The 24,177-nt window shown below is 35.1% G+C and overlaps 1 protein-coding gene across 3 annotated transcripts in view; it reads left to right on the top strand.

Moving 5' to 3' along the window:
• Positions 1-24,177, top strand: part of Mitofilin (inner membrane mitochondrial protein mitofilin) — a 41,592-nt gene that overhangs the window by 7,893 nt on the left and 9,522 nt on the right. For all 3 annotated transcript variants that reach the window (XM_018457937.1, XM_018457939.1, XM_018457938.1), the window contains 2 exons: positions 3,410-3,638; positions 22,830-22,988. In XM_018457937.1, the coding sequence (XP_018313439.1) occupies positions 3,410-3,638; positions 22,830-22,988 (388 nt within the window). The remainder of the gene's footprint in view (positions 1-3,409; positions 3,639-22,829; positions 22,989-24,177) is intronic.

Here is a 24,177-nt window from a genome sequence, read left to right as displayed (position 1 = left end):
AGAGACACGAATAAAATTCTTTCACTTCGCCAAAGTTATATTGAGATTTACGATACGCGTAACTTCTAAAAGTCCTTTATTTACAACTATTTTACTTTTAAATACGAAGAAGAGAAAATCAACCTCGATTTCGTTTAATCGACACAAAAAGAAGAGCATTGCTGGTTTTTCCGCCGATCATCGCGGACGCGAATTGCGCGGATTTCTGTCCATGGTATCTAGAAAGAGCTTCGAGTTTTTCCATCGGCAAACTTTCGATCGGTTGACCAAGTCGGCAAGACGCAACCCGCGCGAGTTAATAGCCTCAAATCAGTTTTTCTTTCTTTCGAGGAGGATCTCGTCGTCGCATTCGTTGCTCAATTCTTACGTAGATTGCTGTACAAATCGTCGTCATTAAATTAGTTACACGTAAGGAAAAACTGCTGCGATTTTGTTCGTTCTTCGTGAGAGATAAACGCGAGAACCGAGCGGAATTCGTTAGTGTCAGCATTCGAGAACGAGGGAAAAAGAGAAAGATAAACGTTATTCACAGAGAGACACGATAAATAACTTCATTATTTAAGAATTTGGCTGTGCAATATTAGCTAAAAGTATTAGTGAAATAATCAGCCAAAATAAGCTAATATTAGCCAATATCAATTAAAAAATTTTGATGATATTAGCTCGCGAATACCTTGAAATCAACTGCAAAAAATAAAATAACAAATAATTTGGCTTATAATGGTTTTATGCAATAAAATGACTATATTTTTCTGTGAGTCAATAACTTTTAAACGAGTAAGGGCCGATTGTTTCATCTTTGGATTAACTGTGTGGTAATCTATCTAATGGATAAACAAGAGTAAAAGAGTAAGAGCATAAGAGAGTAAAAGAGTTAGAGAGTGAGCGAAAGTTCATCGAAAGGTGGAACAACTCAGCTTATGTGGATCCGAATAAACTTTAACACGAATATTTATTATTGTTTGATCAATATATAAAATTTAATTTGATTCTTGATGTTACTTTCTCATGAAGTTTGCAAATAAATATTACAAACGCGATAAGAATCAAGAGAAAGAAAAAAAAAACTTTTAAACTGATAAGGGAATTATGCTCAAATTTTACACAGATATTTAGACGTAATAATAGAATAATCTATAATATTAAATTTTTATATATTTTTGGTATTATTTTTATCTGATACATACATCCTCAACTATTAATGAAAGAGTCTTTTTGCAATTAAATCACAAGAGAAATATGCAAATATCATTAGATATCATTTTATTTTATATACAGACACCCGATTAAATAATGCTTGTATTAATAACGATTTTTGTTCTAAAAATAGAGAGAAAAATAATCGGAATAATTAATAAAACAATAATTACAACAAAATAAATACTATAATCCCATAATTGACGATACCGAGCAGAAACATCTGTCGCAGTATTCGTTGCAAGCGGAACAATTTTCGCGTGACTTCGCGTGAATATAAACGGCTCGCGTTTTTCCTCTACCGTATTTAATTAATCCGGCTTGGTGCAATTGCGGCATGCGACCGGTGTTAGTGAAGTGTTTTGGATTTGCCGAAACGGATTATAGAACGTTGCGCTGGAGCCAGCTTAGTTCGATCGGACGGAAAAGCTTTGTTTTCCGTTATTTTTTGTAATTTTTTTATTATATGTAAAATGTCAATTTTATGTCGATTAATTTTAGTTAATTTACGTGGCAAAATTAATTTATAACTATGGATATTCTATAATTAAAATATTATAATTAGAAAAGATTATATAATTTGTCACTTTTATAAAAAATTAAAGTTCATCGTTACAAAGAACAAGCGCGGTATCTTCTTTTAATGTTCAGTTTGTCACAGTAACAATGAAAAATGACCGTCTTTAAGATTGCGGTTCATTTCCATTCGTTCTCGATTCCACCGCATTTTGCGTTGCATGTAATGACAACCGCATTTCTTCCTGAATTATCAGTATTACTGACATTGACTATCTCAAGAATTTCACCGATCTTTCGCCAATCCTGGTAAATCGTGGAACCTAGGTGTAACATGGACGTAACGATCGGGAAGGCTCGGATCTCGTGGTACCGATAACGATCCCTCTTGCACCCTTGACTCAAACGGGTCAACGAAGTTGTCGGGTCAGTCGTGCGTTAATTATTGACACGGGCTCTCGGTACACAGTGTTCTAGGCAATGGCAGACCGATGCATGTCCGCGAACCGTTCCAGAAACACGAATCTGTAGACGTTGCCCGTACAAAACACGACGTTGGTCAGGGAGTAAGAGGGTGAACCTAAGTTGGCCGAGATCGACGTCGGTGGACAGAAGATAGAGGACGTACCAGACTTTCGAAGCTTGGGTCGCTGCTCAATGAGGGCGACCCCAGTGATGCCTTAAGTGCGGATAATTCATCAAAGTCTCATTAGGCTAATGCCTTAGGGCCTGTATCTTGAATGGTATTATCACGCCGAAGGTGGTGATTGCGCGTGATTGCAGGAGACATGAATTTCTCAGGGATTCTGATTTTTTTATATAAAAAGGACATTCTCAGCGATTACAAAGGAAAAATGACAAGCAAGTCTTTGTTAAATTCTATTCCTTTTAATTAGAAATTTTTTAGCTTACTGTATTTCTTAGTATATCTTCAATCTATTTTCAAGTAAAGAATGTCAAGTGATGCAGATCTCGAAAATTTATTTATTTTTTTTATCTTTCCTCGAGAATCAAGACACTGACGTTCTCGTCTTTCTGTACCTTGCAACAACGTCGCCGAGCTGTCGAGGGACACTGTTTGTTCTAGACTTTAAAGCACTGGCATGCAACGTCTTATCTAGTTTCTTGAAACTTTGGCTTATCTCTCACGTGACGTTCATTTTCTCTTATCCCGTAGATAAGAGATTGGAAAGGGCTGAGGACGTTACAAGTTCGCGACACATTTATATTTAACAGAATGTAAAAAGTTTATGTTAAAATATAAATCGACATTAATATTAAGGGAGGCGAGGAAAAAACATTGAAAAAAGAAAATGACATTTTTGCATTAGAAAAGAATGTATTTTATTTTTGTTATGTAAAACTATATTTCTCTCTTTAACACTAACACCGCGGCTATGCCCTTTTTTTACCCTCTGATAATTTTTCTTTCCCAGCTAATTTAAATTTGCACGTAGAGCTTTAGATTTTTGTGAATAATTATAATTAATTACAGGTAATTTTACTTTTATGATGACAACCCTCCCTCGTAAAAAGCCAGATTTATTTACCTTGAACCGAGATTGGACTAATTTAATTTAGACCCGCAATTTTAGTGTTAATTATTTATGTAGTATTTTAAAAAATTATGAAACAAAGGCAGTACACATGTTGTTCGTAGTGTAGTCAAGCTTATAAATCTATTTTCGTGTTTCAGTTGCTGTCGGAGCAGAAGAAGTTTAACGACGAAATGCGGCGCCAGTTGAAATTGCAGTCGGAGATACATGCTGATCATCTTCGAGAGGCACTTTTGACCAAAGAGCAGGAAACGCAAAGGACGCTGCAGCGCGCGTTCAACGAACAAATCGATGCCGACTCTATAAAATACAAAACACAGCTCGCAGAGGTAGTTGGAAGATCACGTGCTGTCACAGCGGCTCTTAAAGGTAAGTATATATTATCTTTCTACATCTTCTTTTTTTGAACCAGGAAGAATCAATGTTTGCTTTTTTGCGCGGAAAGTGCAATACGATAGCAATTTATATTGCGTAAAAAAATCTCGATATTGATTAAAGATTGTTAAGCGAATTAGGAAACGATTTGAAGTACACTATTTAATTAATTTATTAAGCTCGCTCGTCAATAATTCTCCGTGTAAACTACCCTAACAAATCTCGTAGAAATCACCATATATATAGTTTATGATGGAACGTCCAGTCTAGTAAGTAAATGTTCAGTGTCCATTGTGCCGTTCTGTGGACAAATCATCTTTCGTGGAGATGCTTTCGCCTTTGTCATCTCTGCTATTATATCGTATTCTGGCGTTTAATTACAAGGACAAGAAACACGGGCTTCGTCTCTATAAAAGGCGCGTGTACTTGCATCAATGTTGAGAAAGTGTCGGTAACATTTTGAGACGCTTGATCTCCTCTACTGTTTGCCTTCTCCCAATCTCTTCGTCTTTTCGACGGTAATGGACCTTGGTTCTGAATCGAACCAAGACTGATCGAGTTTCACTGTCGAATGTGTAACGTTTGCGCGATCAGTATTGTTTGTTACTTACACCCCCTGTCTTTCACCGAACCGGACATGTAACTTAGCCACGGATATTCACAAAGGGAGAAAGATACGATTCTATAATTGTTCGCGAAAGAGAAGTAATATTAACAGCGTAGTCTTAAAGTTGTCAAATCGATGGGTTATTACATCTTACAGAAAAAAAGACAATAATAATATAAATAAAAATTTGACAAAAATAATATTTTTTAATTCTATAATATTTTTTTGCATTTAACATATTGCTGTCTTACGGTAAAGTCCTTACTTCAAAAATCACACGACTAAAAAAATGGTTTTTGTACCATGAATGAGTAAACATTATCTTATCAGTCATCAAAAAAGTGAACTAATTTAACTTCATTTAACATAAACGATTGTAAAAATCGTCATAACTCTAAAAAACATGATTTTTAAATAATCGTCAAAATTATGAAAAATAAAAAAGATTTTTTAAGGGTTGTGAAACGAAAATGATAAAAACACAACATTTGATCATGTTAAGAATAAATTATTTTTGCCGATTATTTGATTTTATTATTTGATTAAAAATTTTCAAGTGGAAATTTCCTCTTTTTTTGGGAAACTTAATTTTTTTGAGTTACTTTTGAAGCAAAGGAACGATATATTATTTATACTTAATTGTAATAGACATTGTGTACGTTTTAATAAGTCTTACGAAGAATATTTGAAAGAGGAAATCTGTATTTTTTTTTTTAAATACCGTGGGAAATTTCTGAAAGTTATCTATAATGACGCCATTGAAAGTTATACCGGTGCTGTTTATTAAATGTTGAACACTTGCTGAACGAACTAAAATAATAAAACTAACAACTCTAAGTAAAAGATAAAACTTCGTTTATCGGGTATACACTTACAACTTACACTTACAGTTGTTAGTTTTATTATTTTACGGTAACTTTCTAATCCGCATATGAAGTATACGACATTCTGAGACGCGTCTGACCAAATATATCACAGAATGTGTGTTTATCCTTTCTAGTTTTACTGATAGTAGAGGGGCTACGAGAGTTTAATCCGGATTAACTCTGTTCGAGTTTAACACACCAAACGATGGCACCAACGGTTCCCTTATCGCCGCTGCCCGCACTCTTCTATATCTGACCAATCGAGATTAATTCTCGATTAACAAATCTCGCATACGATATACATTCATTGCACAACGCGCATACCGATAACTATCTTTAATTAGTTTCCGTTCGAGTAATTTTCCGGTCACTGAATAGATTACAAACGCGACACATTATCGATATTTCGCGCTCGTGTCCTTGCGGGTGTTATGTTATTGAAAATCGTGGTCCATTTGTGGAGATATTTTTTTTTCTTTTTCAATAGTCCCCTCTTCGAAAGAGAACCCGCGTATTTACTATCTGAACATTATTGATTATTGTCCTTGTTTAATTAATTTATAATTTATTATAGATATTTCTCCGAGTAGAGTGTCCCCGATGTTCAACTTATTCTATTATGGAATATATTAATTATCACAACACAAAGGGAGAACCAAAGTAGGAAGGATTTTTAAATGAGAAAGGATTTTAAATGTCCTTTATTCTTCGTATTTTGCAAGTACCGCACAGAACGAATTTCGTTGAAATTCATTGCGGTTTCCGACAAACGGTTTACATCGCCGCGAAAATATAATACTAGCACCCCGCAAACTATCGAGATATTTTCACCGTTTCTCATCGAGTTTCTCGATTAAAACGTTCTAATTTCCCGGTGGCGTACCGGTGCTTATAATTATTGTCCTAATTGCGGATTGTCTCTCGAAGTAGTGTCATCGAATTCGACCGACCGGGATATTTCTGGCTAACACCGGTTGTTCTCACGGAGACACTTTTCGCTCGTTAATTAACTTCGCTCAACAAGCGAACGGAAGTGTAGATAGAGGTTTCCGAGAGGAGAAGGGCGGTGAAAGAAACGCGTGGAATACGGTGCTCACCGCTGCATAATATCCATTATCCGGCGAGTAGTTCTGCGTTTAATTTGGTGAATTACGTCGTTTTACCAACGTGCTTGCTACTGAAAATTCAGAAGCGGCGAGCTGCACGAACAGGAGATACCAGAAGTTAATAAAATGCAGGTTCCTAGAAGGATCGTAAGGTAGAAACAAGAGTCTTGAGGGGAAAAGTATGAGAGATCCCGTGATTTATTAATCCGCGTTGTGAGGGCGTGATGAAAATAAAGACACTATTGACTTTTCGCAAGCGTCTCATGAGAAAAAAGTATGACAAGGACAACACGAGAGAAAAAGATAGCTGTTCTCTCTCTCTCTCTCTCTCTCTCTCTCTCTCTCTCTCTCTCTCTCTCTCTCTCTCTCTCTCGTCAATCGCTCCTGCGTCGGCGGTGGCACAGGGATGTATTTCATGAATAGAAATTAGCAATAAAAAGATAGCATGAAAAGAGATGAGGATGAAGGCGTCGAGGTGTAAACTTCTAGATTTCAACGTGGGCGATATTGTGATAGCACAGCGGCTGGGTAATGTTCGGTATCTCGGCGAACCGCAAGAAAAACGGCAGAAGAGATTTCGAAGCTTCATATATGTGTATATAAAGTGGCGACTTTGGATTATGTTTTGGAAATCCGCGCAAAGTTTATCGCTATCATTCTACCCTATAATTCGCTATAAATATAGTGATAACAATAAACTTTGTATGAATTTTGTTCTGTATACATTTCCGGCTGCAGCAAATCTGGATCATTTAGCATCTATTTTATGATTATTTATCCAAATAAAAATTAAAAGTTTTTATTTATATAGGAGAGAATGAGGAAATTGCGAACACATGGGGTAACGCAAACGATACTGTTGCAATATATTAGAGTACTTAGCATAAACTTCTCATTTCTTGCATACGCAGTAATAATCCGATATTGTTACTACCACTATTTCGAGTAGCAAGGTGACGCTTTAATGACGTTCTTATTGACATTAAAAACATCATTAAAACATTATTAAAACATCACTTAACATCACCTTGTTCGGATACATGACTGTAGAACGCACATGCTGTTTAAAGTAAATACCATTACGCGTTATACCATTTTCAATATTTTTTATGTAAAGGAGAGTGAGGAAACTACGAATATTTGAGGAAAAAGTTAAATAAAGTCGATTTTTAATTATTTATCAATTATATTAGAAGTTTTTATTCGAAGATTATTTGGTTTAAAATATAATAATTAACATTTATATACTATCATTAGGCCTGTTCGCATTGATTGAAATCTCAAAAAATTTTTGCACTTAAAATGAGATAAATATATATTCGGTGGAAAAGAGAGAAAGCGAAAATGCTGAATAGAAAAAGTGCAAGCAACGCGAACAGACCTGTGATATGAATCTATAATATGAATTATAGGTATAAAATAAAACTCATTTGCATTACCTCTGCGTGTGGCGGGTAATTTCGAATGACAAAGATTTTGTTTTTTGTTTTTTATTTATATTGACAATGTATGAGTGTTAACCTTTTGCCAGCAACGCGGACTCTTTATAAAGGCATTGTCGATATTTTGACAGTGAATTCTGATAAATTTAAATCTGTAAAAAATACAATCCGATTTCCATGATGATAAAAATTCGTTGGTAAAGCTTTGACAAATATGCCAGAATTTTTTCAGATTTTAATCCGAAACATTAAAAAAAAGTTGCTCTGTTTTCTAAGACCTCTATTGCTGATGGAAAAGTTAAAATTCCATGTTGCGGCAGAGGACAATTAATTATTGCAGTTTAAAGCCAAACAACTGGAGTATCTCCTTTAAATAAAGACTTCTACAATTGATGATAAATAATCGTCTGTTTTATTTAACTTTTCCCTTAGTATTCGCAATTCTCTCAATCACTCCTATGCAAACAACGAGTGATAGTAATGTAAACAACAAAATGTATAACGAGATGAGAGTATATTTTTCTTTAACGTTATAGCCTGCTTTTCGGACGTAAAATCTTAAGACGACACGAGTAACTTGAATAATTATGTAATAAGAGTACGAATTTATGCCCGTTTCTACCAATTGATTAATTTTAATCTTGTTAAACTTACTCTTTATCTTTTTCTAACTAGAAAAGATGAAGAATTAATTGAACCGAGATTAAAATTAAACTGCACTGGTAGAAACGAGCTTTAATGTTAGTAATGCTCCTTTAACGTACAATTTAAACACGAGATAAAGGCAGTCACGCAAGGTAGTTGAAATGGCAATAAAACGAATGAAGGTAGAAAGCGAGTGAGATCGTAGGTCGCGGTTATCAGCTCGACAAACCGACTAACATATGCGGCGTGTGCCCCAATTATAACTTCTGCCATACGTCTCTCGCGGGCGCTATTAAGGATCAGTACTACGACATCAAGTGCTGGGTGGTGAAGGGAAAAAGCGACGGCCACAGTGACGGTTCACGTATATGGAAAAACGCGGCTGTACATCTCGCACTTCCATGGTTTTATTACTCTCGCGACGAGTTTCCTCTCAACGATGAAGAAAATAATAACGTCGTAATTTATGGTAACGAGCGCGATGAGATACGCGAATTTTTTTCGCTCGAAGAGAAGAAACTGCGACGAAGTGTCTAATTCTGGAATCTCTCTTTCGGATAGCAACGAATGTGGATTGATAGCAGCGAATGTGAGAAGGTAGTGTTTAATCTCATTGTCGCCGAGACGAAATCGACTCACGATTCGTCGGAGATGACTATAACTAACAAGTACTGCGATACGCAGTGCATATTCATGTCGCTCGGCGAGACTTAACTAATGCTACGAGCTACTCAACTCGCACGAGATGTCGTTCGCTTGCGTCGGACGCAAATCCTTCGGGATACCGACGTTATTCTACTCGATGTTGATACGGTTTATGGTTTCTGCCTTGGCAATTTTCCACATTCGCTAAATACGGGATTGATAATCACCGTTGTTGAATATTTTCCGCTACAATTACGTTGCGTTAAATTCATCTGCGTCGCTGGTTACGCGAGAGAACTTTGCAAGAAGTTGCATTTGACGGTTTACTATCCGTCTCTCATCCGTTCTGAAGATGACAACTTTTCGACGAAATCTCGCGAATGACGAGAGTATTCAAATTCGAGGTATACACTTAACATAGTTACGCAAGCCGCGTTACTACAAGGTTTACGATTCGCATGACGATCTCTTTCTTGAGTTCTTTTCCTTTCGCGATATCTTTCAACATAAAATTGAACCGCTGTTGCGAAATGAACTACAATCTTGAAGAAAAGCGTCGCGTATAGCAATGTGTATTTTTATTTTTCTGCTAAGTAAATTATTTTTGTATTGCTGAGGGGGAGGTAAACGGAAACACAAAAGACATGTTGGTTTTTCTCATACACTGAGAGAAAGGATTTTGTTAATTTAACAAGCGCGCGCCATCAGTACCTTTAACAAGTGATCGGTAAATATGCAACAACAAAATTGATTTGTTGTGATTGCTACTAGTCTGCTATACCAACTAATTATTAGTAATAGAAGCAAACTATATAGAACCTAATCTATCTTTTGGATAGACTTTAAGATCGTTTATCATAGAAATCATAAATGATCGTGGGGTCTTAAGTTGTAGGAAATTAACCAATTATAGTCAAATATAGGGAGAATACTTGACTAGAATTGATCAATTTCTTACGATTTGAGACCCTACGATCGTCTACGATTTCTATGTATATATATATATATGAGTCTTTTATTTGCTAGCGATACTATTGATTATTTGTTACATTGACGAATGAGAAATAATTAATTTGCAATAGTAATTAATCAATCGTTTTCTTAACAATGTCACATTTGTTTTCCCTTGATTTGTTCCCATAACAAAATCATTTCTCTCAGTGTACAAATTAATTGGTTCGATTAGAGTTGCTTGTTATCGTTTGCGTGGAAGCTAAAAAATTTAAATCGACGAAATCTCGCAAACACAAAGTGCGAAGGTATTTTCGAATTTGAGGTAGATATATTTAACATAGATGCGCAAGTCGTATTACCACAAGGTTTACGATTCACGCATCTTTTTTTGGATTCTTTTCCTTTCGCGATATCCTTCATATAAAATTGAACCGATGCGCAATGTTGTGAAAATTGAAATACATCCTTGAAGAAGAGCATCGACGCATATAGCAGCACATATATTTTTTTTCTTCTGTTGAATAAATTATTTTTGCTGAAGGAAAGGTATTTATTGTTAGACGGAAAAACAAAAAACGCGTCGGTTTTTCTTATAGACATGATAAGAATAGATTATACGTTCTTATGAAATGGTCACTATCGATTTAAAAACAGTAGCATATTATATTTTGACGCATATTACTTTCTCTTTAAAGTATCAAGTTGAAGAGAGATACTAATATGTTCAATTTTTTTTAATGGAGATCAGGAAATGCACAATCTATACAGTGAATGCAAAAATTTTAAAGTAAACATTAATTAGCAATTTATTAACCAAGAATAAAATAGGCTATATATTTTTCAAAATTATTTTATTTAAAGATATGTGTAATAATTAAAATATGTTATGTTAAAAATAAACGAAAATGAAAAATTGTATAATTTGAGACACAAAAAGTGTTTTACAATCGCTAAATTTAGCTTCTAAGATCAGTAACATGCAGAGCTATTTTGTTTATATTAGAATGGAACGTATTCATTGTATAAAATTGTTAATTAATGTTTATTTTTTTAAAATAGGGTTTTTTATAAAAATTTTCCCTATACGAATACTTTTTATATTCATTATATTTATTACGACTATTTATTCGGTTTTTCGACGGATTGGTTTTTTTCATTTAAATGCTTCGATTAGTGTTCCTAGTTATTGTTCGCGTGAAAGCTGAAAAATTTAAATCGAGGATAATAAATCTCTTAGTCGGCTACGAAAAGCCTTAATTTACGATACATGCTTTTATTGCTAAATCGTTCACGATTGTTTGCGCGACGTTTTTACTTTTTCGTGTGCACTTATTTTTGGATATAACTTTTCTTCGCTTATAACAGATTCATGTTATTCGCAAAAGTGAATATATTTAAGAATATCATACATGAATTTATATGTCCGGTGTACCATGCAAGAATGGTGACTCTGCAAAAAGACATCCAATATCCGTGAGAGTCGACTTTTTTATACCGACGGAGCTGCGGACGCCAATGTAGAATCGGATGTTTAATCACAACTATACAAACGTTTACGATTCAATATTTTCTTGGTCACGCGACGAATGGCGGGACGACTGTGCGAGAGTCGCAATTTTCTCGTAAATCAGACAGTACGTGTTCCTCGATGCCAAACGTCTCAAAATTAATAGTGTGACAGCTGGAAGCAGGATGCATAAACGTGGAAGCGCGTAAAAATTTGGGACGCAGGATGAAGGTGGAATACTGATAAGAACATACATATATGTAAGAAGAATGTGTGTGCATGTACCTCTCAAACCACCGATATATATTTTAATCAGGCTTGGGAGCCTGCTGAAAATCTAATTGTCAAAAACATATATAATATTAAAACTATTAATGATATAAAAAATATTAAACGGATATTCTGTCAAAGCTGGTGAATAATGGATAAATTTGCCTCTATTTTTTTATATATTTTGCTATAAATATTGATTTTTCTTTCATAAAATTGATGACCATCGTAAATATGTATTTGATTGAGATGCATATTAACCGCGTCGTTGTACATTTTTATTAAATTCACGTTTAAAATGCATTTGTTTTTATCCCGCGCGCTTTTTGTGCCGATAAAAGTGATTTGGCAAATTCAGAGGGGAAATGAGAAAAAAGAAGAAAATAGGTTGCCGAGCTGATAGGTTCCCACGTTGGGCCTTTCTTTTACCCTTCATTTGCGGTTGCAACGTCTACAACCCTCGCACGGAAACACTTGCGAGAAGAAAAGCACTCGTTTAGGTGAGACTCGAAGAACTACTACGGATAATATCAAAGAAAAATCGTCTGCGATCAGGAAGAAATGTTATCGCATCATGTTAGCGGTTAACGGATCCAGAAATTTGTTAAGGGGGCTGTTGGCACCACAAACAAAATTTTTTAAGGTCAAATATGAAAAGATAGAATATTAAATTAATATTTAAGTTATGACATTGAAAGATATTATTTAAGATGTATAATTCATAAAATGTTTTATTTAAAATTATATTAACACCAAAAAAGAATAATAGAATGAAATCTACGTTTTTTATATTTAGAAATCTTTTAAATTAAAAAATGTTTTTAGGAAATCAAAATTGTGATTAAGGATATTTTAGAAATATATAAAAAATATATGATATTTGAAACTCCAAGAGAGGGTATGACCCTTATGGCTTTTCCCGTGGATCCGCTAATGCTAGGCATTGACGAAAAGTCGCTCATTGAATCTCAAAGCAGTCATCATCGTTTTGAATTATCTGATTTGTGATGCTGTGGCACATACATAGTATGATAATTTGATTTCAGTTTTTCTCGCGTTTGAAAAAATAATACAAAAATCTTTAAAAATTTTTTATATTATACAAGTTGAACGTTTTATATTTCCAAGAGTCGACTTTATTACTTCTTACAATTTCTGTGCTGAATATATACTTTACTGTAAATTTCCATTCTGTCATTAATGCTGCGGTGAAAATTTCAAATATCCCAAAAGGATAGGTCTGAAAAGCAGCGCTCGTTTTCTCAACACGGTCTTGTAGCATACAATGATCGCAGATCCTCGCTTTCCATTGCTCCTATCCTATGCTTTTTCTGCGCATTACTGTCGAGATACCATACCGTCGGAATGCGGATTAACCGTGTTCTTACATCGCCGTTCGAAATGCAACGGGCAACTTTCCCCCGAGAGAGCAGTGGTCCACCCTTATTTCTCCCTCGCGCCATGTGATTTTAGCGTCAGAAGACAGGAACAAAAAGAAAAGTCAGTCGCGTTCTCTCCCAGCCGGTATGCGAGTACTAGGGCTCTCGGCTCGTATTTCAATGGCCCGCGGTGTTCCACTGCCGGCTCGTGCTAGGAAACTATACGACAGTAGAAATAAAGTTCTGGTGGAGTTTCCCCGTAACGACTACAAATAATGTCGACCGGCAGCGCGTCACCAGCGATACCGACGTTTCTTTACCCCCGATAGAAAAACAACGCTGTTAATGAGAGAAGTCTCGAGGTAGGTACCGATTAGGTGGACGCTTGTATTGACTGTTGCTCTATATCGAGTCAACGAGTTGTTCTGAACTTCGTGAATTTTGTAGAACGCCGATACTGAAAGGACGAACGCTTCTACTGCGTTGGTACTATGGCAATTAAAAGTTTTCTCGATTGTCCTAATTGATATAGTTGCCCTTGCGGCGAAGCAGTAAAAACTTGGAAAGACAACAGCGCATAATTTATAGCGAAAATTTATTTATATAGCGTAAGTTTTATTCAAAATAAAATTCTCTATATTAAAATTCTCTTTACTATATTTAGTAAATTCAAAGTAACATATCGGGAATAATTACTCCTTATTTTTGTTCATTGAAAATTAATTATATGGGCACTCGTAAATACTATGTCGTGAATCTCTATTGTTAAGAATTTATCATTTAGTGTCTAGTTATTTAATAATGTTCGATTATCAACTCTAATTGTAAGTATAATACAAATAGATGGATGTGATATAAAAATGCAAATGCACTCAGAGAAAAAAGTCGTATCAGTAACTATAAATTTGTAGTGAAATAGCGCCTCAACTATATACATATTATTAAATTCTAAAATAAGAATACTAGATTAAGTGAACTAAGAAAATATAGTATATTAACCATATAAACAATTTATAAATGGTTAATATTACTATATTTTCTTAGTTCACTTAATTTACTTATTGTTCTTATTAAAGCTTTATAATACATAGTTACAAATTTGTGTATGCATTTCTTATTTATTTTTGTCTTCCAAGTTTGAAACCAACGCTGCGCCTTTTATCGTAAGCTGTGGTTCTTAGGAGAAATTGAACTCCGCTACGTCCCTCTGGTGACAAAGCCGCGTACTACTCGTACTGAGCGACACTTTAAAAATTTTTGTCTAAACTAAAAAAATGTAATTGTTATATCTATTTGCATGAAGTTCAAGTAACTACTCAATGTAATTGAGTCACTATTTCACTACCAATTAATAGTGCATACAATTTGTTACCGTGACTGTATTTTTATAATATTCAGCACTACTTTAGTTTCTATTACTTTGTAAAACTAGTTACAGGTACTTCACTTGCAAAAGTTGCCAAATTTATAGTTGCTGGAACTATTTCGTTTTCTCTCAATGTGTAATTACGACAAGATTTAATAGTGATTTAATAATGGATAAAGATAATTACCGCTCAAAATCGGGATTGAAATTGAAATCTACGTGGTGAACTGTCATTGCTCTTTCGTCCATCGGCATTTTTACAGATGCTTCAAATGATCGGCCACCGCGAGAGTAACGGTCCGCCTGTCGACAAAACGAAATCCATCAAAAACCATCCGCAGTGCTGCAGTGCCAAATTGATCGTCCTCTATCGGCGAAACTTGTTTCATTCTTTCAATAGGCGCGCGAATGCTCGAAGTGACGTTTATCACGTATGAAAAGTTTCTCGAAAAATCGGTATCGCGGAATGTTCCCAAACAGAACATAAATCATCATGACATAAAAATGACGTTAAAATAACTCCAAAATGATTATTAAAAATTACTTTTCAATTAATAACGATTTGTTTTAACGCCATTTTGACATTATCGTGGCTCATTGTTCTATTTGAATCCTTAGAATCGCAAAAGGGGAAATCGCATCAAGAGATCTGTTTTCTGTGGCTGAATTAGTCACTTTTGGAACTTAAAGTGAAATAGGTATATATTTGATATCTGGCGAAATCGAAAAAGAGAGAATTCTAGTGCAGGAATAAAAAAACAGACCTCAGGTTATAATCGAGAATGATGATATTATAAAATTCTGATTAAAAGAACAAGTACTAGATGCGCGTTTTTTCACTTTTGAAATTGGGATTATACGGATATTTTTTTAAATTTTTTTTTTCGTGTTGTCAGTTCTATCTCAATTTATTTACGCAACAATAAACTGTCAAACAACGCTGGCTTTCTCGTAATTTCTATATATTATATATTGCGCGTTTTGTTAAAGTATAAATGTATGTTCCAGGTGTACCATAACGATTTTGTTTGATCTCACGACGTTGACACACTGTTAACAGCTCGAATTTCATACTATAAACAACTGTGCGCACGTATTCGTTTCCAATTAGCTTGAAATGAAAATTGAGATATAATGACAATCTGAGATAGTTAATTGCAATCGGTATCTGAAAGTTATACAAAAAATGTATTAATAATCTACAATAAGGAAAGTTTGTTAAACTTTTCACTGTTTTACTTTTTTATTTATTTTTTCAAATCTCTTTTATTTCTACATTTTCTAAGAAATTATATATATGTTTTACATTTACAATACTAAACGTTAATTTTATTTGAATATTGACTCTTACTTTGCCTTTGTTTATGTATTTATTAATTCTACATTATTTTGTTGATACATAATATCTTGATGTAATTAAACTCGTAAATTAGAATTTTATTAACACACTCAAACGCGAAATTGAGTAGACCGGCAGACTCTATCTTATTGCAACCGATAAAAGAAGTTCGTTAATCGATAAATCTCGCGCGATGGATTTATTAATAGTTTTTTGTCGGACGGTCGCTATGTTCGCTTCCTACCATGACTAATTTACGAACAAGACAATACGCCGTGATAGCGTTTGCAGCGACGATTAATTATCCTCGTCGATGCGCGAATTTTTCTATTTGCTAGAGCTCTCGATTACCTGATTTTCGAGCTATAGATTTTTTGTTCGCTTTTATAGAGCTTTGAACGAACAGCAATCAATTATTCCGAGCGTAAGATCGTTGATGGCGAAATTTTCGCGTTTCCACGTTAACGTCTGTACTATTCCAACTTATGCTCCTCATCGTGATATTCTTCGAAGCGTATGTTTCTTTTTCATACAACTTTTTTATATTTTTCTATTTTAGGATTTAATCTAAAAATAATAAGCTGTAGATGCAGTAAAGTTATTTTATGTGTAAATTTATTAGATAACATAGAAATCAGATTTATATACGATCCCCCTAGAAGAACCATAGGAGCCAATTTAACATCAAGCATACTTTTTTCGTAAATGATAAATATAATAGAAAGTAATGGAACGTATAGATAATTATATTTAATATTTTAACAATAATATCACTAATTTATTGAACATTTACAAGTCTATATATTACAAGTTTAATAAACTTGTAAATAAAACATATACGAATGTGTGCAATATCAGACATAAGAAAGCCAAATTGGTTCCAACGGTCTTTCTGAGTCAGAAATTAAATAAAAATTCAACCATCTTATATATATAATTGACAATTTTTTTTACCAAAAATAAGAGCATGAAAAATGATGAAAAGTCACAGAAAGATATCACATGAAAGTAAAGTTGAAAAAAGTTATAGCAATTTGAATTTTGCGAGGAGTCAAATCGGTTGCCTCGGTCCTTCTAGTGTTAAAACATTAAGGGGGCAGAAGCCCCCTTAGAGTCTTGCATAACGCATAATGCAAAAGAAAATGAATCAATCAAAGTTTTTCATTTCCTTTCTTTTCATAAAATAACAGATTTTGATTGATTGATTTTCTTATGACTTATGCATTATGCGTTGTATAAGAATCTGTGCTCCTGCTTTAACCCTTGACGTAGGTACATACTGATGCAAGACGGTTCCAATCAGCTAGCGTCATAAACGTTTTCGTGTATCAATTGAATATAAATCTTATCTGCGTGCATGTGAAATGACAAGTAAAAGGAAAGAATAGACAACTTGAATAAATATGTACCAAAAAACATGGAATTTATATACGATTATATATTAATACACGATAAGTCGCCGTATTCTAAAATTTAAAAGTCGGGTCGGTTAAACAGGTCGTTCGCTGTTCTACGTTGACCGCACTGTTGTGGCCTGGGAATTTAATTTCGGCAGAGTTTGCGGATGCTTGTACCGATATGTTTTATCGTTTTTATCTTGATGGCCGAGTTAGTGTTTTGATAACATCCGGGATAGCGGCTTGATACATCTTCTAATCGAAAAACTCGTTTAAAATAATTTGCTTAACTAACGAACTTTCCGGGGGTCACGTGCGGAGATAAGAGAGCGCGGCCACACATCGTAAATATTTTAAACCGATGTCACCATACGTATTACGCTTAGAGCAATCATGTCGTCCTCGTTAGAAAGTTGCTGCTGCGGACGATCTTATTTCGCGATTAAACTCGAGCACATCTCTACCGTTGGTCCAACGGCCGGTACCTCTCTCTGGGAGGAAAAGTTGGTCGCGCGTTTTACGCGATGTTTAATCAGTGGGCTAATGTGCGCAGCATCATGACGCAATGTGTGCCGGTGGATAGAGGAAAAGCGTTTGGTGTGTCGGCATGACATAGGGGATTGTACAATCCACCCTTTTGTCATGCATCGACCGCATCGTTACGCTCATCAATCCGAGAGTGTTCGCAAAATAGGGTCAGAAAGGACGAAGAGCAACAGAGAGGAAGAGTGCGGGACGGCTTGCACGGCAAAAGCAGAGCACAAGAGCAGCCCTCGAAATTCGCATAGCTCTTGGAGCGTAAAATGTCACGTGGCCTGGCTCCGCTTAATCCCCTCCAAACTGATTTCATCAGTGCTTTTCCTTGTGAAAGACAAGTCGATGGACCGGAAACGATAAAGAGCGAGAAGAGAAAAAGTTACTCGTCTGGATTCATTCGAATGAACCGATAAGTATTATTTGACCACAAATTCTGGCAACAATAATGCCAGCATTTCAGTTTTCTCTTTATCGATTATTCTCTTTATCTGGAATTTTTATACTCATGAGAGAGAGAGAGAGAGAGAGAGAACATAAAAGAGGAACAGGCGGCAGTGGGTGATCTGGCTCGGTGCCACCAGATAACATACGGAATTTTTTGCGATGAAGTACGGTGGTAGGCATATAAATGATTATTGGATTAAAAAAAATGCAAAACAAAATGCGAAACGATAGTTGCGCAGAGAGGAAATGCCCTAAATATATATCATTGCATTGTAATTAAATTTAATTTCATTCGCGTTAACCAACATTCGTAGTAGTAACATCCGCTTCACGTAGTAACAGCAGCTTTTATAAAGTAGCATGACAATCACAGACAAAGCTGGTAACGAAGTACGAAAATTGACACACGTATCGAAGTTAAAAGATAAATAAACAGTTTATTGAAATCTCCCTACACATATACAGTAACCAATATTTACCGGGGTGAAATTTAGAACACCGATGGTAAAATTGAACTATCACGTGTTAGATTGTTGTAACAGCAATTTATAAAACAACGGGTTCGAAAATACACGTATATAAACGTTTTTTTTTTACTTATTCTTTTTTACTTTTTCGCGCGGTGCGTCCGTCGATAAACACGGAAAAAATATTCGCGGTCAAGTAATTACGATCTTCGTGAGACAATTAATTTTGGCAAACCGCTGAGCGGAACTCGCCTGAGTAACGATACGCCGCCGGCGCGGCGTATGCTCGGACAAACTAGTAATTATCCAGAATAATTGGACGCGTTCATTCGGGAGTCTGATAATTCCTACGGATACACGGTGGATTTAACGGGACTTGGGAATTTTTCGCGACGACATTCGATCCAGTCGTGGACAGCTTTACCCACGTAATAACGTGATTTCGTTTGGCAAGAAGAGAGACAGGAAGCAGGACCGACACACAAGATGGAGTGGATCCGGCTTGAAACAGTCCCGGGCCCTTCGACCTTCTCCGTTTTCCGCGTCGATGCTCACCGACCAGCTCAAGCGTGAGAATCGTTCACTGAAAGTCCATCGTGTGGCAATATAAGCACGGAAGAAAACGGAAGAAAAAGAGAGAACGAAGGAAAACAGATTCCGAGATATATATCGCACGTCGGGAAATCGGTCTGTCATTTTGGCTTTACGGTCACTTTAAGTCGTTGAAGTCGATGCGTTCCGCCAATGCGATTTGGAATCCGAAGTTGCGTGAGAAGAAAGGAAGAGCGCCAGACATTAATTTATGAGCGGTCGTTTATATGCGAAAAATGTAAGTAGTGCTGCGTGAGAAAGCGATGGTCTAAAATACCGTCTTTCCGATAATTTACCTTTACCATTTATGGCTTTCAAGTACTTTGCATTTTAGTAGCGATAAACTTGATGAAAATTGATCGATTTTATATATATATATATATATATATAGGATGTAGTGGGCGTTGCGAGTTAAGCAAGATTTAAATATTATGTGATCAAATATTAAAAACGCATACTTGTTTTATTATATATTTGCATATTATCTATGTAGATTACTGAGAAAAATGGTCTGGTTGGATTAAATAGTAATTCTGATGGAAAATGGACGAATCAGAATTTTTTGATTAAATTTATTATTAGAATTCCAGTTGAGATAACCAGAATTCTGATTGATATAATTATTCTGGTAAAAATAAGAATTCTAGATTTTACCAGAAATATTGTATCAACCAGAATTCCGGTTATCTCAACTAGAATTCTAATAAATTTAACCAGAAAATTCTGATTCGTCCATTTTCAACCAGAAATTTTTTTCAGTGTACATTTCATGATTTGCATGATTCAAATTAAAATTGTTTCTTTTTTGCATCAAATAGATGTATTTATATTTTGAGAGCAAACCGTAAGAGTAGGATGGATGGGTCAGTATGGCATTATAGCAGATTCAATGATATTGCCAATAAAACTGTATGATGACTGACAAACGAATATAAAACCGCGAACTTAATAACTACCTGGATGCTACAGAATATTAGTTTCCAAGGCAAATATGGTGGCAGATGCATATATCGTTCCGCGGACGGAATTTCGACCGACAAGTCAATATGACTTCTATTCAATTTTTCGCGAAAATTATCCATCGCACTTGACCTACTCATAAAAGGAAATAGCGACAGACGGTCGCGGTCTGTGAGTAATGCACCACCAATAAAGCCGAGGGGATCATAAAGTCGAAATAGCGCGACGGATTTGGTAATTCGCTCTGAACTGGTTTGCGGTTGTAAATTTGCGAGGTTGCTTGCTTATGCGACGAAATTGATAATATAATACGGTTTATCCCCGGCATTCTCTGAAGCGTCGCGGGGAAATAAAAATATACCCCGCGAAGAATTAGCTTAAAGAGCACTGGAATTTTATAGCCATTGGGAGAAATGATATCGCCGCTACTACGAATCACAGATTCGATTATTATTTGAGCCCGAGTAATTTAAAACAGGAGATAACCGGCAGTTTGCTGATCTGCTGAACGTATTAAAAATAATTTATGAAAAAGTACGATAATGATATTTGGGCGACCAAATTGCGCCCCGTAATTCGCCGCGACGATAAAATTGCAGGGAAGGGTGGATCCCTTCTATCGCGAGAGATTAATTACGCACGTGTCTGTGTCCTCGAAACGTTCGTGCTTTTACAATGATTGTCGTTATAAAGAGTGATATTGCACTTATTACAGACCATAATTTGCTTTCGCGCTTCTCTCTAAAACCCGACCATGAACCGACTGTAATTGCTTTGGTCATTTCGGGAGGCGACGATAATGTTAAATTAGATAAATGTTCGCAGCAAAATGAAAATTATGTTATGAGTCCAAAAATTAAAATTTATCAAGCTTTGTTTAAATCAACGTTATTATTAATTTATATGGTATGGTGTACGCATAAATGTCGTCACATACATTGAAAGGTTTTTACTGAAGTATCTAAAAATTTAGCTAGATACAGATCTGAAAATAATTTTATTGTATCATCAGAATTATCTAAAATTCAAGCTAGAATTCTAGGTTGCTAGAATGTGTCAAAACTTTTTGTAGCATTGCCTATTATGCTTCTTACATAATTATTTTGATGGTCCAACAAAATTATTTTTAGACCTGTGTGTACGTAATTGAATTTCCAAATACCTACTTCAATAAAATCATTTTTTTCGTATATTGAAAGAAAATATTCCTGATTTGGGAAAATATTATATATAGGCTGAAACGGAAGAGAGCCACACGGAAAATCTCTAACCGAGTAGAGTAATTTTCTCTAGACAAGAAATTCTCCGTAAACCCCAACCGGATTGATACGCGTAATAAATCACGCTAGAAGCACTGAAATCCAGCTGAATCCCGTTTCTCTCGCCCGCCTTAGCGGCGTTAACGGCCGTGCCGAACATCTTTCTAGCCGATTTACAGTTCATCAATCGCCAGTCGACAGGTGGGGATGCTCGTCATGCCGTCGATTAAATGTCGATTATGTCATGGCATGATAATTTAACGATGATTTAATTAGTCGCGGTGAAGTTAACAAATACGGAATATATCGCAGTTATATTACCATTTAATTGACCCATCGTGTATATTTCAAAACAATATTTTCACGCGTACCTACATGTGGCGCGAATGGTATGAAAATATTTAACGAATAAACGATATTCACATTTTCGGTTCGACCGTATTGATGACAAAGTCCGTTTATCACGCGACTGTTTATTTCTCCGTTTATTGCAATTATTATTGTTTTTCGTGAATCTGTACCGAATGGCTGTTGCATTATTATCCAGCGCGAGATATAAATAAATCGCTGAATTTTATTCGGGTGCGTATGAAAACATTTTATTGTTTCAACAAATGACCGCGAATTACATTTTTGTTAACGTCCAAGTTTTATCTTTGTTTACGAACAGGATTATGTACAATATAACGCCGATCTCGCGCGGCCTTTCAGAATGCGAGCACATGTCGAGAGAACACGGTTTCATAATTCACATACATATTGGGATTTTCCCATGACGAACGCTGTTATCGAAAAATTTTACCACGTCACAGAAGCGCGCGAAATGTTTGTCACTGTAACATCACAGCGATACCCTTGAGGATTTTTGAATGATCGGGGAACTACAACGGATATGTGGGCATAAATTAAATTAGACAAGTTAAGCGAATGTTATGAATCAATTGCAAGTTTCCTTCTTTTTTTGATAATTCGCGATAAATATCTACGAGTCTTAATTTAATATTGGACTTAATAACGATATAAATATTAAGTTTTATCGCGTACATTAACGTATACAACACATACGACACATATATCAAGTAAATTACTAAATTCCAAGTGAAACTTTCGTCTGGTATTTTTGCAATATTTAAATCTCTGGCGCGTAATAACTTTCGAATATAAATTCTACTAGCTATCTCTTTCGGTAATTTATGACCGTAAAAATGCAAAATTATGTTAGTGAAGAAAAACGAACGTGATTTTTAAGCTTTATATATCAGCACGATATAAACTTTCGTCCCGAGCTATTAACAGGACTATTTAAATTTTTAATAATTGAGAATGTTAGAGTAAGTTTCTCTCGACCGCAAGGAATTTTTATCTAAACGTTGAATCAATTTAAGTGAAATATTTTTGTTTCAGCTCGTATGGAGGAAGAGAAGGGTGCGTCGAATGTACAAATTCTTTGGGCGACTTGTCAAGCCTTGGCCAGGACAGTAAAAGCTGTGCAGTCAGGTGCACTAAAGGATAAAGTAATTAAACCGTTAGAACCTGAAATTAAGGCTATTTGCAAGGCAGCACGTAAGTATCTTGATTAAATATGACGTTAGGGTATATTAAAAAATTAAACAATTAATAAATAAATGAATTTAAAAATTAAGAAATTAAGAAAAGACGTTAAAATTTTTATTTATAATATAAATTTTCACATATAAATAAAAAATTTGTTACGCAAATGTATGCGCCTTTTCTTGCAAATGATAATTTATTTGAAATATTTTAACATGTGCATATATGCTAACTAGCGTGCATTTGGGTGCACTTGCTTTTCAAACGAAGAAATAACGCGATGGGTTTCCTAATTTCATATTACCGTGGGCTCTGCGGTTTTCGCCTGATACAAAATATGGCGAATAACTTCTAAAATAGCGAGAAACTTGGAGTGTGGAAACGTAGAGCGTGGACTTTGCAGTTGTAGCTTAAGAGTTGCAGCATTTTGCTTGTACTGCAGTTGCCTATAATTATTATTACTTGTAACTGTATACATTGTTGTTACTATTACTGTGTTTTTTCGTAAATGAAATTTATTAATTTAATCCCAGACTGAATTAATTAACTCGACAGCATATCGCGTAGAATCTCATATTGTTACCCCTGAAACATTAAATATGTACATAAGTGCATATTTGCAGAGTAAGACGAGTATTGAAATGAATAAAAATTTAATGTGCTCTCTCTTTATGTATATATAAACTCGTTTTCACAACAGATGAACAATTTATCTAAATTTCAGCTTAATGTTTATTTATATGTTTCTATTATTATTCTGTGTTCTGATATCGAAAAATATTACTTTTGCACAGGACGTATTATTGTTTCATCCTTCGAATTTTTTGGCGTGACATAGCATCATTTTTAACGCGTTGAAATACGCTTTTAATGGCACTTTGCTGTACAACAATAACGTTCGAGCGTATAAATGCCGAAATTTATATATTTCATCTGCATAATATCTCTTCTCTGTACTCGATATCTCTGTACTTTCCATAAATATTTTCCATAAATGTAATTTGGCACACGCACACACACACATACACGCACGCACACAATGATTTTTTAGTTATGTCATTGGTTTAGTGAATGAGCGATATATTATATACATATATGTATATACAGGGTGATTCAGACCACCCGGAGATGCCGGTACGTACGTATTCCTTATGAAAAACTGAATCGAAAATGTTAATAGCAAAATGTTGTGGGGTCAACA

This window comes from Mycetomoellerius zeteki, unplaced genomic scaffold (genome assembly GCF_001594055.1).
Source record: "Mycetomoellerius zeteki isolate Tzet28-1 unplaced genomic scaffold, Tzet1.0 scaffold690, whole genome shotgun sequence".
Lineage (NCBI taxonomy): Eukaryota > Metazoa > Arthropoda > Insecta > Hymenoptera > Formicidae > Mycetomoellerius > Mycetomoellerius zeteki.
The sequence above is the reverse complement of the archived record's forward strand: the minus strand, read 5'-3'. Positions and strand labels throughout refer to the sequence as shown.